We start from the raw sequence: 13,897 nt of genomic DNA, 5'->3' as shown, positions 1-13,897 counted from the left end.
TTAATTACAAATTCGTTTAGAAAAAAAAATCACAGGAAAGTTACTGGGTTTGTACCTGCTCAACATCAGAAACTGCAGAGGTTTGCAATGAATATAAACAAACAGGTATATTTACAGAGTTTATTAGAAACCATACATACATACATTAGGAAAGGATGTACTGTACCTACTCGCTGCAGCTTGTATGTCAAAGAGCTGAGATCTCCTCAGGTTTAGCAGTCTTAGTGCAGAATGGATTACAAGGAGTTTACTGACCAGAGTTCAAACCAAGTGGAAAGTTTGCATTGTGAACCAAGTACCTTATTATCAAGTTGCTTTGTTATTTCTTTAAAATTAATTAGAGGGGAAAAAAACCCAACCAAACAAGCAACTGTGCCGCATGAAAGCGGCCCCCGTTCGTACAACCTCTCCCATGTACCCGAGCTCATTCACCCCACAGTGTTCAGGCATCAGCGTCGCTCTCTCACAAACATCCCTTGAAGTCAGTGGTTCTGCTGAGACAGTCAGCTGCACATAAATCAGCTATTCATTTTTGCACCAAGCATAACTCAATTCATACTAAAGAAACAAAAATAAGCACCTGTTATTCTCAGGAATATACAAATATTTACCACAGTTTTCTTGCTCATTACAAAATCAGTTACAAAAAGCTTACAGCACATTATGTACAAATTCTCTCTAAATACATAAAGGAGCCATCACGTGGCACACTGTCAACAGCATCAGTCATCACTTAGAGCTCGCTCTGCTCTCCTCATGCTCCGAACTCTGGAATGCCGCAGGTGTCTCGCGCAGTGTCATAAATAGTCTTTGGGTTGGTATTTCAGCAGAAAGGAATTAGTTCTTCTTGTGAAGGAACTTCATTTTGTTCCCTGAAGAAAGCACACCGTCAGTGTCTCGCATGTACCAAAAAGCCAGGGTAATCAAAAGCGACCTAGCAGATGGGCCTAACTTTTAATGTAATTCCTGTAAGGTAACTCTTCAAATCAACACCAGGGGACAGCCAACTAACAGAGTTAGTGGTCAGACACCTTCTTGTTCTACTCCTCCATTATAGTTTGGTTCCCCCACCCCCAAAATGAAAATGAAAGTGTTAACAAGGCTCATAATTAAATCTGGTTTTGTCATCTTTAACTATGTTTTCACTGTTTTCTTTTTAATATTTCCTATCACATTGCAGCTGCTTATCTGATTTTACCTCAGGTAAGGCTTTTTTAAATTAAAAAAAAAAAACCAAACAAAACAAAACAGAAAAAAAAAATAACCACAAGCACTAGCATTAATTTCAGAAATACTTCTAAACATTTTCCTCACCAAGGCCTCGCAGGAACTTGTTCACTCCACTTTGTTCCGTGTCTGGAAGCTCTTCCAAATACTGTTCAACCCTCTGCTCGAAGAGACCTGTGGCAGAGGGGAGACAGGGGCGCCGGGGTGAGCTGTGCCCTGCTGCACCCGCATCACCCGCTCCCGGCTCCTGCGGTCCCCACGGCGCAGCTCCGGCGGGCGGCCCTGGGCAGTCCCGGCCCTGCGGGCTCTGCCTCCGGCAGCCTCCGCTTAAATCGACCTTCCGGTTAGCCCGGCATTATTTTAGGGATGCGTTTCCGCTTTCCCAGCGAGCGCAGGGGCGCAGACGTTCTGGCTCGCTGAGGGACCGCGCCGCAGGGGAGAAACACACCCTTACCTTTTGCCCTGCATTTCCTCAGCTCTCTGTCCTGGATGAAGCCAGTAAACATTTGGGATTCCATGAAAACTTCCAAGAAGCGGCGGATGCTCTTGGAGGCCACAGATTTACGGAAAGCCTCCCTTTGGAAGGCACGCTCTCCTTTTTCATTCTGGGTTAGGAACAGGGAATAATGGCCAACTGTCTCCACAAAGAATCGGATAAAAACCTCAGACACTAATCCATTCAGGGTGTTACATTCTGCAAAATAAGGCAGCAATAAGACACCAAAATCAGCTGCTACCAGAGCTGTCAGCATTATTCCCACAAGGCCAGTACTGCATCTCTGGGTTTATTGATGCTGTGCTAACAACTGACAGGAGTTGTACCGGGGGCTCCCTGCACACCTGGTGCACATTGGAGAGGGCAACAACTTCATAACCACAAGTGCCACTGTGTATAATTGGTGTTCCATAACCAACAGCCAATGAGAATTACAAATCCTCAGGAAACAACTCAGAAAATTAAGCTTTTAATGGGTGTTTCACCCCTGAGGATAATAAGCCAACATCAAGACTGATCTAAAAGGGCATGTTGTAGAATTTGGGTTTTCATAATTTCTGAGATGTTGAAACAGTTTTACATATGTAATACAGATGAGTAGAAATAAATTTCAAAAACTGAATAGGGGCCTGTTTCATACCTTTAACCACAGGCATTTATATTGAGCCTGAGCTGTTTTTATCATTGCTGGAGAGAAATATGAACCTTCAGAGACAATTCAACCCATCTTGCACTGAAACTATTTTCTGGTGGTACCTGTTTCTCTCCCCTGAAAATACTGAGTGCCAAAAGCAACTCCAAACTCAGGCACATCCCTAAGCCTGTAGTTATCTGGATTGAACTAGGGACAAGTCAACTGCAAACCTCTGTATGAGCAAAGGTTCAGAGGGACCCATGAGAGCCCATGTCATTTACAAAGAAATTAAAATAGATTGCTGGTGTTACTGGGGTTTGATGCTATCAGTCTCATTCCCTGTGTGCTCACTATTTTTGCTGTCACAAAAGGTATTTGAGAACTCAAGTCCCATCTTTCTTTCTCCTGGACAGAAAGTCACAATTCTACCTACATGTTTGTTTTATACAAGTCCCTGTTTCCAGATGAACTTACCGTCATCTGAATCACTATCTGAATCCTGATTTATCAGTTCATTCTTTCTCTCTAGAGCCTGCTCCAGAGCAGCTTGCAATTTCCTAGGTAATAGTGTGTCTTCATCATCCATCTGATAGAGGAAAGAAAGGAAATCTTTAGATTACATTAATCTATGCAGAAACTACAGCAAATACTTTCAGAAGTATTCAGAAGTATATTCACTCAGGTGAAAAAAAATTTGTATCTGCTACTGTCATGGCTACATAAATAATGAAAACCTATGTGCAGCTAACATATACTTCTAAGCATAATTTCTTGTCACTCTTAATGAGATTAAAGTCAGAAATGATAATCCAAAGAGCAGGTAAACATACAGAATCTTGGAATAGACTCTTTACATGGCAAAGAGTCCAAATAATTGTGTTTAACTAAATATACATCATGTGAAGCCTTGCTATGTGTACACACAGCTGCTCTAGTTTAGGCAGCTTCTTTGGTTCTTGACAGTTGTTTTTACTATATTGTAGTATATCTTGTTTTCTGGGTTTTCCCTGTTTTGGTCTCTTCATTTTATTTAATACTTGTTCAGCAAAAGCAAGTCGACACAAGAATCTTAGCTGTGCAGCCACTATTCACCAGCCATATCCTCCAGGGAATCGTACAAGAAAGTTTACTCATCTAACCTGCAGATTGTTGTTCTTGAAATTATTTAGCGCCACATGACTATCAGATGATCGTGATCCTTTATCTCCCTGTTTTACAAGGCTTCTGCTTTTCCCATCACAATAAATTATTCTTTACTCTCCTCTCTCACTCAGAAACTTCTTTGCAATTTTTGTGCTTTTCACCTCCCACAGTGTGAGTTTTCTTGCTAAGGTGGCGTTGTTATCTTTGGATGTTTTCTTTCCACTGTTAATACAGGTCTGGATTCCTTCTGCCAGTCATAGCCTAAGTCCCTTTTGCATACCTGAGAGGTACTTATTTCCAGATGAAACAGAAAATGAACACTTTTTTTTTTTTTCTAATCACTTTCCCTTTGTACACACAATTCCTGCCAAATATCTCTGATCAAAGAAACGTAATCATGCTACAGCAGTAAACAGCTTGCTAGACTGCATGGCAACATTTCGAGCTGTACTTTACCTGTCTGATGAATCGATCAGATCCCAAGTTAACCATCAAAGCCTAAAGAAAAAAAAATGCTGTAGTGAGATATATCTGAGGAGGCAGAAAACAGTCGTGGCCTTTTAATAGCAGAAGACCATCTGAACAGTGCCAAGCCTCAACATGAATCAAATTCCTACTGTGAAACAAGAGGCTGTGTGCTTTATAAAATAAGAGTGTGAAAGTTTTCTTTAGAGCTAAAAGTCTAATTTAGCATAGTTAGATACAACAGGTATCATACTAGGTTAACATCTAAAAAAAGCTAAAAGGGTTAGGCAGGTCCTTTTTTTTAAATCTAAGCAAGTTATTGCTAATAATTTTTGTTAACATGCAGTTGAAAAGTATTTCAGAAGGGTTTAACAAAAACAGTGTCATTGGAGGCAGCAGGGCTTCTAAAGGACAAGGGTGTGAAATATTCCTGATAATGAAGCAGCAAAGCTAGAGATGGAGCTGGGAAGATGTGGGAGAGCAAAGTTAGGAAAGTGGGAGGAAAAGTGGAAAAAGTTAGCAAAGTTAGGAAAGTGGGAGCAGAGATTTACATGGGCCAGAGGAACACAGAACCTCAGAAGCAAGCACAAGAAAAGAAAATTTCTTAGAAAAATGCCAGAAAACTAGTAGGAGTAAGAGAGAAGAGCGTGCCCTTGAGTGTTTTTGTGGTATTTTACTGTAAGAGCTGATGAAGTGCAACTCTTATTTGATTTCCAGTATAGTATTAACAAAGTCTTAGAAGTTAAAAAAACAAATTCTGAAAGCTTTTGTTTTCTGTGTGAGCTGTGGCTTCATGCACAACTTCCATTACCATTAAGAGCTGTCATAGCAGGTGGCTTCCTCTTCTTCCAGAACAAATCAGCATTTTTACACCCTACTTACTTGTTAACCAGGTAAACATTCACTTTTCTCTATCAAGGTGCCAGATATGGGAAGAGGGGCAGAATACAGAGAAGAATAAACCTACTACCGTGTTTTACCAAGAGGCAGTTGCCCATGAGAATTAGGCAGAGAAGAAGCAAAGAGGCAGGTTAAAAATTAAACGTGAGGATTTATGTGTGAACGGCAGACCCTCTCCAGGGTGAGGCCAGCTTTACTCAGGGCAAACAATTCTGGTGCCAGCTCCTACCTCCTCTACAGGCAGGTCCTTGAGTTTGGGCAGAGAGCTGGAGAGCAGTCCCACCAGGAAAGGGGTAGGGCAGCACACGATGTCAATCATGGATGAGGGCAGAACAGGAATGAAGGTGTGCTGCCAGGAGAAGGGGTAGAGCAGGGCCACCACGGCATGTGAGCAGCTCGACAGGGTGCTGGAGAAAGAGGAACAACCGGATTAGCAGAGATTCTCAGTTCAGAACAGCTACCACTCGCTGATAAACTTGATGTGTTGAAGTACAAGTGCCCAAGGCGCTGCCCTTCTGTCGCTTGTGACTTCAGACAGCCCCAGTCTCCTTCCAAGCACTTTGAATGATGCTTAAAATCCAAAAGCAACTTCAGATATTGGCTGTTATGACCAAGTCAGTAGTTAAAATGCATTATAGTGATGTTCTTACGTTGAGCACTAATGCATGAACAAGGGAAAATGAAAAAAAAATAAAATTGAAAAAAAATCCTAAAGAAAAACTCTACTGATCAGATGCAAGAAACGCCTATCAATACTTATTCTGAAGGAAATCTGGTAAAAGCAACACATATCTCAAAGTTTGTATGTCTTTGTGACAACAGCATATTTTTATTATAATACATTTTAACAGGCTTATTAACTGACTTCAGTGATATAGGTATTGACCCTGATCAGCAGAGTACTCTAAAATACACGTTGGTATCCACTGAACATTAAGGCTTGAAATTATCATGGAAAATGTCTTGCACATGTTGTCTTTCCATCTACTCAATCTGATTCCCTTTTACAGTGACATGGTTTCCAAATGTTAAAAATAAAGGAATGTCATTACCAAGTTAGTTTTAGCATCAGGGGAATAAAGACAGCCTCTCCCTATCAGAGCTTTAATTTTGGACTGAGTTACAATGTCTGCTTCTCACAGGCTGAGATGACAGAAGTTTGGATTATTACCCAGCCTAGCATGACTGAACTAATTTTCTCACACTGCAAACTTCTGCTGTGCTTAATGTAGCCACAAAGAACTATAAATAATAACTTCAGAGCTGTTACTGCTTGAGAATGCTGGGTAGAGGTGCAGATTTCTTCCGTTGCAAGACTTGGTGGAGGCTTTAGGTGGCATCAGACCTCCACTGGAATAACCTTCATGAGCATTTTTAGTTGTGGATTATTCCAAGGCCAGAAGAAAGGTTTCACCTGTTTGTTCCTGTCTGTGATTAACCTTTGAAGTTTGCAGAATAAGAAAGGTGATAATTAGAGGACAAAGAGAGAAAAGGTTGAGGAAGAACAAATGGCTGTCTTTTACTGTAAATAATCTGTCGGCTTGGTTTTAATTGACGTTTCCTTTAAGATCTAACAGTCACAGCATGGTTTTATAACATATGTTGCCTGACACAGGGTTCTTTTAAAATGATGCATTTCTCTAATTTGTTTTTTTGGTTGTTTTTTTTTTTTTTTATATAGCAGGCAACAGTGCTTAATAAAAAAACAATGCTATATAAAAACACATTGCCTCATACTTTGCTCTCGAGCGTCTGCCATGGCGAGCACAGCGGTGGGTTTCGGAAGAGCTGTGGAACACGGTGCAGACTCCCAGCACTTTCTCAAGATCACTTTAATGACTCTCTGGCATTTTCAGCTACTACAAATTCAGTCATCTTAGCTGCGCAACTAAAAAAAGAGCCACGCTAAGCTAAAAGCAGGAAGACAAACATTCTTCTGATGCTCAGTTGGTATTTTTTTCCTTCCTATAAAATGCCCTTTTGTAACTTGTTGTTTTACACACGGTGCTGTGACGTAAATCAGCCCCTGCATCCTCTTGTGCGTGCTATTCCCACGCTAGGGGAGACTTCAGGCTCCGGCCCAGGACACTGGTTTTTCTTCCAGAGCTTTCCTGAGAGCTGGCTGTGTCAAGGCAGCAGGAGAATGCAGCGAGCAGCCGTGGTGGGGGGTGTCCTGCTCTGCCCTGACAGCGTCCCCCAACAATCACACCATCGCCCTTGTCAGCACCTCAGCCTCTGCATTTTAAGACTCTGCATGCAGTTTTTCAAATTCAGCCTCAGGAAATCTTTCCCCGTGAGACATCTCATCCCCATGAAACACTCCCTCTGAACTTTCAGTCCCCAGAACCTCCCGCTGCCCACCCTCCCTCCCGGCCACTGCTCCCACAGAGGGCAGCGGGACTCCCACACGCTGTTACCAAACTCCTGCTTGTGCAAAGTCCCTGAGTCTCTTCCATAGCTGGAAAGATTCGTATTTAGAAAGGACACACCTTTCACTGCAGTGTGAGGTTTTTACATTCTGTAAGGGAAAATTCAGAGATGACGGATGTGAGGGACCCCCCCCAGCTTAAATCTCTAAAATACGTTTCAGATTCTTTTAAAGAATGTTATTAATGAGAGGCATGTTTAGTAAACTAAAAAAGAAAACCCTACCCTGGGAAACCAAGTCCGCTCCAGTTTTTCCTTTCCAAATGTGCAGCCCACACGTTATCCCACTGTTCTTGTTTATGAGAAATAAGCAGTAAGGTCAGATGATTTATTTTCTTTAAGGTGTGTGAAGCACAGAAAGTAAAGCAACAGAATAGTCAAAGAAGTCAGATTTTCAAAATATTTTCACTTTTAATACTCTAGGGCATTTTCGGTAATCCAGAGAGCTGTTTTGGAGAGTGGCCTTTTTCATTTGCTCCGTGCAGTTTTACAGGAATGCTGCATAATGTTCTAGCTGTTGTTCTACTGGAAAACACTTCTTATATTACCCATATGCAGGGAGTTTTATACAGGAGCACAAGAAACCAACTCATTGCTTGAGTCACACTCTAACAAGGAGCATAAACCTCACACTTCAGAGGGGAAGCACTGCTGGAGTCGTGCACATCACCCCAATAGCCTGGCCTTATCCCAATAATTTGCACTCTGCCAAAGCAAAATTAGAGAACAATTACTAGAAAATCGCCCAATTTCAATTAATTTCAAAACACAGGCAATCTACTTAGAATTTGCCAAGGTTTTGGTTCTCCCTATGTCTTTTATTGACTAGATTAAAAAAACCTTCAGTGTTTGATCTTCTCCAAATGAAGGTAGTAATATGAGGTTATACAATCTTATTGAGACATCCTTAATCACAAATTTCTCTGGAAGAAATCTTTTATCATGTTACAGGCAAAACGTGGCATCACTTCTTTCCCAAAGTTGCTTTATCTTCCTCTGGGCTATTTTCTTTCCGAAATCGTTTTCTCATGACAGCACACAGAAACTTTTCCTTCTCTGGAGACACAAGCTCGGACTACAAGCTGAGACACAGGAATTTTAGGCATGACTGTGATTCAGCTGAATTTTGGGGACTGCTTGTGAACATGGTTTAGGTCCATCTCAAAAAGAAAATGACTTAACAAGAACCTTTACTGTCCTTCAGATACAGAGGATGTCTACTAGCAATTTCTGGGTCAGCCAGCCAGCAAATAAATGCAAGCCCAGGCTAGATTCATATCTTATCACAACACAACTACCATATTCTGAGAAAGACACACTGTCCACTGTTGGACAGTGAATGGACATTGCCCTGGCTGTGGGGAGTGCTGCCAGTGTGGATGTTAGTGCTGGATGTGCCTGTTTCAGAGGACCATGGCTTGTTGCTTATTAGAAGTCACCAGCTGTCTGTTGGTGTTAAAGCCATATTCAGTTACATATGCTACTCACAATGGAAATATTCTACAAATACACTTGGTAACTCTCTTTTCTTTATAACAATATCCAACAGTTATATTCCTTCCCACTTCCCCCTCCACACCTGAAATTTCTCACAGACCCAAGGAAGCCTCACACACTGAGCATCTCCCAAGTCCAGGACTAAGCCTCTAACACAGACAACCCCTTCCTGACATGGCTCCCTGATCCCACCTTGCTACTCACACGCACCTCCACAGTCATTTTGACATTCTCATTGAAGGAGGAGAAGGCGAGAATATCCCTTCCCTTCCTCCACATCTTAGATGCAGGGCCAAGCCACACAGCAGCTCTGTCACCCCAGGCCTGGTGCCAGCTCTGTGCTGTGCCAGTGCTCTGGACCATGCACTGGACTGGGGCTGACCATCAGAATCTCGTCTCCCTGCTTCCTCAGACGGAGAAATGTAGCCAAAAATGTAAATTCACAAAAGAGTGTTTCCACTGCCCGCGTTTACTTTTCCACAACCTTTTTATGTTTCTCATTTCTTGCAGCTGATTAAATTATGCTACTCTGTCCGCCTTTGCTGAACTCTTTCATCTGCTGTGTTGACACATTCGTGCTCCAGCCCACAACCACTCCAAGACGGAGTAACCTCTCTGACACACATCCCTTCATCTGCTTGCAAAAGCTTCCTCCCCTTTGAGGTTGCAGTCTGGAGGCTCTGTCCTTTCCAGGTGTAATACTGTGACTCACATGAGTATTACACACCCACATGCCTCCTCATCACAGGCCCCAGCTGTGCTTTTCTGTGACAGCTCCTACCCTTGGGCCACCGATGAACTGCGTAGCAAAAACAGATGCCTGACACTTTCCTTCTACACCCTTCAATGCCTCCCCATATTAACTCCAGTCTCTGGCAGAGAGAGAGGTCTGTGACAACTCTGTAAATAACATAGTCTGAGAGGTTTGCAGAGGACTGTGAAGGAGTTCTCTAAAGGACTCTGGGAAAAGGCTACAGGCCAAGGACTCAGCCCATTTCCCCTCCCAACACACACAGGCTGCAGCAGTGGAAAGGACAAAGCAGAAAGCTTGAAAAGCATCAGAAATGGAAGTAAAAACTGTAGCTACAGTTTGGGTGGGAGATGGAGTGCATATGGCACCACTGTTGATGTGCTCTGGCAGTAATTCAGAGCAAAGCTGTGCTGTGCCAGATACAGGACACAATTAAGCTCAGAAAAAATAAAGGTTGCTCTGTGTGCATAAGAATAAATAATATCAGCACGATTAATCAGGCATATAAGACTAAATAATAGCATCAGGGACAAGATATAAATGAAAATTTATAAGTATCAGAAGTGATAGTCTCCAAGCTCCAGCTGTCTGGCTGTAATGAGCTCCTGTAGCACTCCTGCAGGTCAGCCTTTGAAGTAAGCCCTTGAGGATCCCTGGAAGAGCTGGCTGACGACAGGGAGATGTTACTGCTTTCTCCCTGCTCCATAGTGTGGGTGCTCAGCCCCAGTACTCCCCTTGATGCCCAAGTGCTCTTCCTGAGGCTGTGAGCTCCCAGAGCCCTCCAGATCATTCCCAGGGCTCTGTGCTGTGAGGACGCATTTTTCATTAACCCAGATACCACCAACTGCTCACGAAAAAGGGCAGAGAGGAATAAAATAAGAATTCAAGAAAGTCTTTGATACAATGGTGCTGGACATCTCTAGCTTTCCAGCCAGTATAAAAGTGTCAGACATGACAATGTTTCCTCCTATGCAAAATTATTGCTGACTGTTTCTCTGTTACCATTTCTAGGACGTTTAAAAGGGAAAAAATTCTTCAATTCCCTCTTTCGACTAAAATCAAAGACATTACATTTTTTTTTAGTTTTTTTTAGCAAGAAGACTTACCCCATGAACACTTCAAATTAAAATCATGTGAGTCACTGTTGCTAGAGGAAAAGAGGGCACAGCAATGGAGCCATTTGACTCCACAGCTGCAGCCCCAAGTTCAGGAATGTGCAAGCACACATTTAGGAACAACAGGCACATCCAAAGGTACAGCATTGGGTAGAGAGAGGGTTGGGAAGGAGGTTGTGTCAAGACAACTTCAGGAAGTGTATGAGACAACCTCCTCACCAGAACAAAATCAAGCAATAAATGTGCTTGTTAACTAATACTGAAGCGAATGTAAAACAGAGATATTTTGAGAGATGAAGCTGTGATGGGTAACATCCCTGCTGATTAGGAATTAAGGATACCTCTGTGTGTTCATGCATAAGGCATGCGATTCCTGAGGGCTCCAGGAGACCTGCCTATTTGTAGGGTTGCTTGCATTTGTAAGGCACTACTTTCACATGATCTGGATTCAAAATTTAACTTGTTTTCACTGATGTTTTTAAGCATGTGTGTCTGCCTCCGGATAATTAAATAAACAAAATAACAATAAACAAAATAAAATTATTATTTTGTTTCCCAATCTAAAGCAAAGTTATATAGAACCATAAAGTAATTCAGGTAGCAATAAACCTCAGGAGATCAACTGATCCAAATCCCCATTGCTTGACATCAGATCAGTTTGTTTCCAAAGCCAGATAAAAATATATAGTATTTTGATAGATCTAACATCTTTGTTGTACATTTTTGTGAAAGGGTGGCATTCTTTGGCAAGGATTTGAAGGCTATCAGGAGGGTCTGCCCTGTGTGTCAAGGACTCTGCCAGTGTTGTCTAAACTCACTCTGATTCAGTTATGCTAGAAGCCATCTTAAAAGAATGGTTTTGTGCATAATAAAAAGAGACTTATTGAGCTGCTAATTTCTTCAGAATAAATTGGTCACACTAAGCAGCACCTTCCTTTCCACTGTAGCCCTGGGCTACACAGAGAAATGAGGAGAGGAAGGTCATCTTCATCCTGCAGGTAACCCAAAGGAAGGCAAGAGAAGAAAAGGAAAGGAAAGCAGGGCAGAGGTTGAATTAAGAGTAAGGAGGTAAAAATAAGACCCATGAGGCAGAACTGGGAGGAGAGGAAGACAAAATGAGCCTGGTGATCAGGTAAAAAGGAAACTGAGGGCAAAGAGGGCAGGATGCAAAATTAAGGAACAAGACAGTGACTGACTGGGCTGAACAATGCAAGGACTCAGGAAAACAATTTAATGTGATCATGGATAAAGCTCTGTTCACACACATGGAGCCAAATTATTAGGTCTCTAGGTGAAAATTCTTCCTCCCTGTTGCTGTAGGCAGATGGAAGGATCATGAAGCTGTCTGATGCCAATTACCCATCCTTGTTCAGAGCCAGCACTGCTGAGAGTGGCTGCAGCTGTAGGAGGGAAGGTCAGACACCAGCATAGCTGAAGGTGTGTGACAGAAGCTCAAAGCCTGCTCGTGGCACAGATGGAAAACAAATATAACCAGCCCTCTACACTTCAGCCACTTCTGCACTGCTTCCTCCTTGCCCCACTCTGCACAGCCTGCTGATAAGCAGGCAGGCACAAACCCACAGTTTCTATCAGGAATAATTATCAAACTGAAAAGACAAGTTTCCTTCACAGCAAATATATTTACCTGTACAGTGAGAGACAGAAGATTGTGACCAAAACAAACACTAGAATTTGGGCTCAGTTTATTACCATTTGACCCTAATTAATTCAAATCTAGTAAGTTGTCTGGACACCGATAGAAAAATTATTTCTAATGATAACAGAGCAGCAGGAGTTACAGTCAGTTCATGCAATTAAAATAAAGCATGAGGGGACAGGCAAATTACTGCTTTAGGCTTTGATTCAACACAGTATTTCAGCACAAGTTTCAGCCTTAATTTACATTCATTGTGCTGAAATGAAGCCTCAAAGACCTTTTTTCCCCCCCACTTCTTTAATCAGACCAGCCCTCAAGTGCACACACAAGACATGATAGCACCTTCTAAACCACAAGTTCTCTGACTGCTGTGGGAGAGGGCTGCTGCAAAATCAGCCTCTCCTCAGCAAGGCATGTCTCAACTTCAGAAATTTGAATAATTTTTTACTTTTCTAGAAGCCCTTCAGGGGTTAAACAAACTGCAGAGGATCCTTCAAGCCCTTATAAGGTGGTTTGGAAGTAGAGACTGCAATTTTTGAAGCTATTAAATATTTTAATTTCATTTTAGTGTATCATTAATATATTTATTAAGTTTTAAGGGTGTAATATATTTTTAAATTAAATAATTAGATTTCAACGTTCTGTATTGAGAACTTGCTGTGGCAGAATCCTTCTGTAAAGGGCCCAACTCTGTACAGGGGTTCACAGGGAGAGGACTACCCTGCTGCTAAGGCACTTCTCCTAACCTGAGCTTCAGGTAAATCTGTTGAAACCTGGGTAAATCCATAGCTGCAGGAAGTTTAGGATGGAGTGATTGCATATGAGACTTAAAAGAGAGTTCTGAACTTTCTGAATTTCCTGTTAATAAATCTGATCTTTCTCTAGAATAATCAATATGTTGTTTAAAACCAAAAGAGTGGGTTCATATTACATGGAAAATTGTGTGACTTTTGGGCTGTAAGAGCCAGAGTAATATTTTGCATTGTGATTTATTTTATAAAACAGACACTTAATAAGAAGTGAACTAAGAGTCACAACCTGAGGTCTTTGGCAGCTAATACTATATCTCTGATCAATACCCAACGTTCTTATTTTCAGGAAATATGGGCAAATCTGTATGAGCAATTTTACATTACTTTTTCTCTTAATGTCACAGGAGACCTGCCAATAGAAAGCTCTGTTCCTAGAGTCTGAATAAAATAAGGAATTCTCTAGTGTAAATGTGATCGTGATGGATGGGAACACGTATAATTCCTATGAGGATCGTGGTGAGCCAGGTCCATTTGGGCCATCTCAAATTCAGCAGCCAGTTCTGAACATGTCATAACTTAATCATTATGCACACTACAACAAATACTGCTACAGTCAATCTCTGGAACTGGGTAAAGAGCTCTCTAAAGCACAAACAATAGATCTCCCCTGTCTATTATGGGCCAAAACACGTTACCCAGTCTTAACACACATCAACATATAATACTAGCAGTGAGATAAGACTCACACTTAGTACAGGAGCAGATGAAAATCCCTCACTGTGCACAGAAGCTTGACAAAGGAAAAATATTACTCAAGAATGAACATTTCACAG

At 41.8% G+C, this 13,897-nt stretch overlaps 1 protein-coding gene across 10 annotated transcripts in view; it reads right to left on the bottom strand.

Annotated features, from left to right (window-relative positions):
* Nucleotides 1–106: 106 nt before the first annotated feature.
* Nucleotides 107–13,897, bottom strand: part of DENND2B (DENN domain containing 2B) — a 175,519-nt gene continuing 161,728 nt past the window's right edge. For all 10 annotated transcript variants that reach the window (XM_064657376.1, XM_064657379.1, XM_064657382.1 and 7 more), the window contains 6 exons: nucleotides 5,095–5,272; nucleotides 3,957–3,998; nucleotides 2,832–2,943; nucleotides 1,682–1,921; nucleotides 1,315–1,401; nucleotides 107–872 (listed from right to left, as the gene is read on the bottom strand). In XM_064657376.1, coding sequence (XP_064513446.1) covers nucleotides 838–872; nucleotides 1,315–1,401; nucleotides 1,682–1,921; nucleotides 2,832–2,943; nucleotides 3,957–3,998; nucleotides 5,095–5,272 — 694 coding nt within the window. In that variant the 3' untranslated portion in view covers nucleotides 107–837. The remainder of the gene's footprint in view (nucleotides 873–1,314; nucleotides 1,402–1,681; nucleotides 1,922–2,831; nucleotides 2,944–3,956; nucleotides 3,999–5,094; nucleotides 5,273–13,897) is intronic.

The sequence above is a fragment of the Pseudopipra pipra genome, chromosome 6, assembly GCF_036250125.1.
Source record: "Pseudopipra pipra isolate bDixPip1 chromosome 6, bDixPip1.hap1, whole genome shotgun sequence".
Taxonomy (NCBI): Eukaryota; Metazoa; Chordata; class Aves; order Passeriformes; family Pipridae; genus Pseudopipra; species Pseudopipra pipra.
Note: the sequence above shows the minus strand (reverse complement) of the source record. Positions and strands in the feature narration are given on the sequence as shown.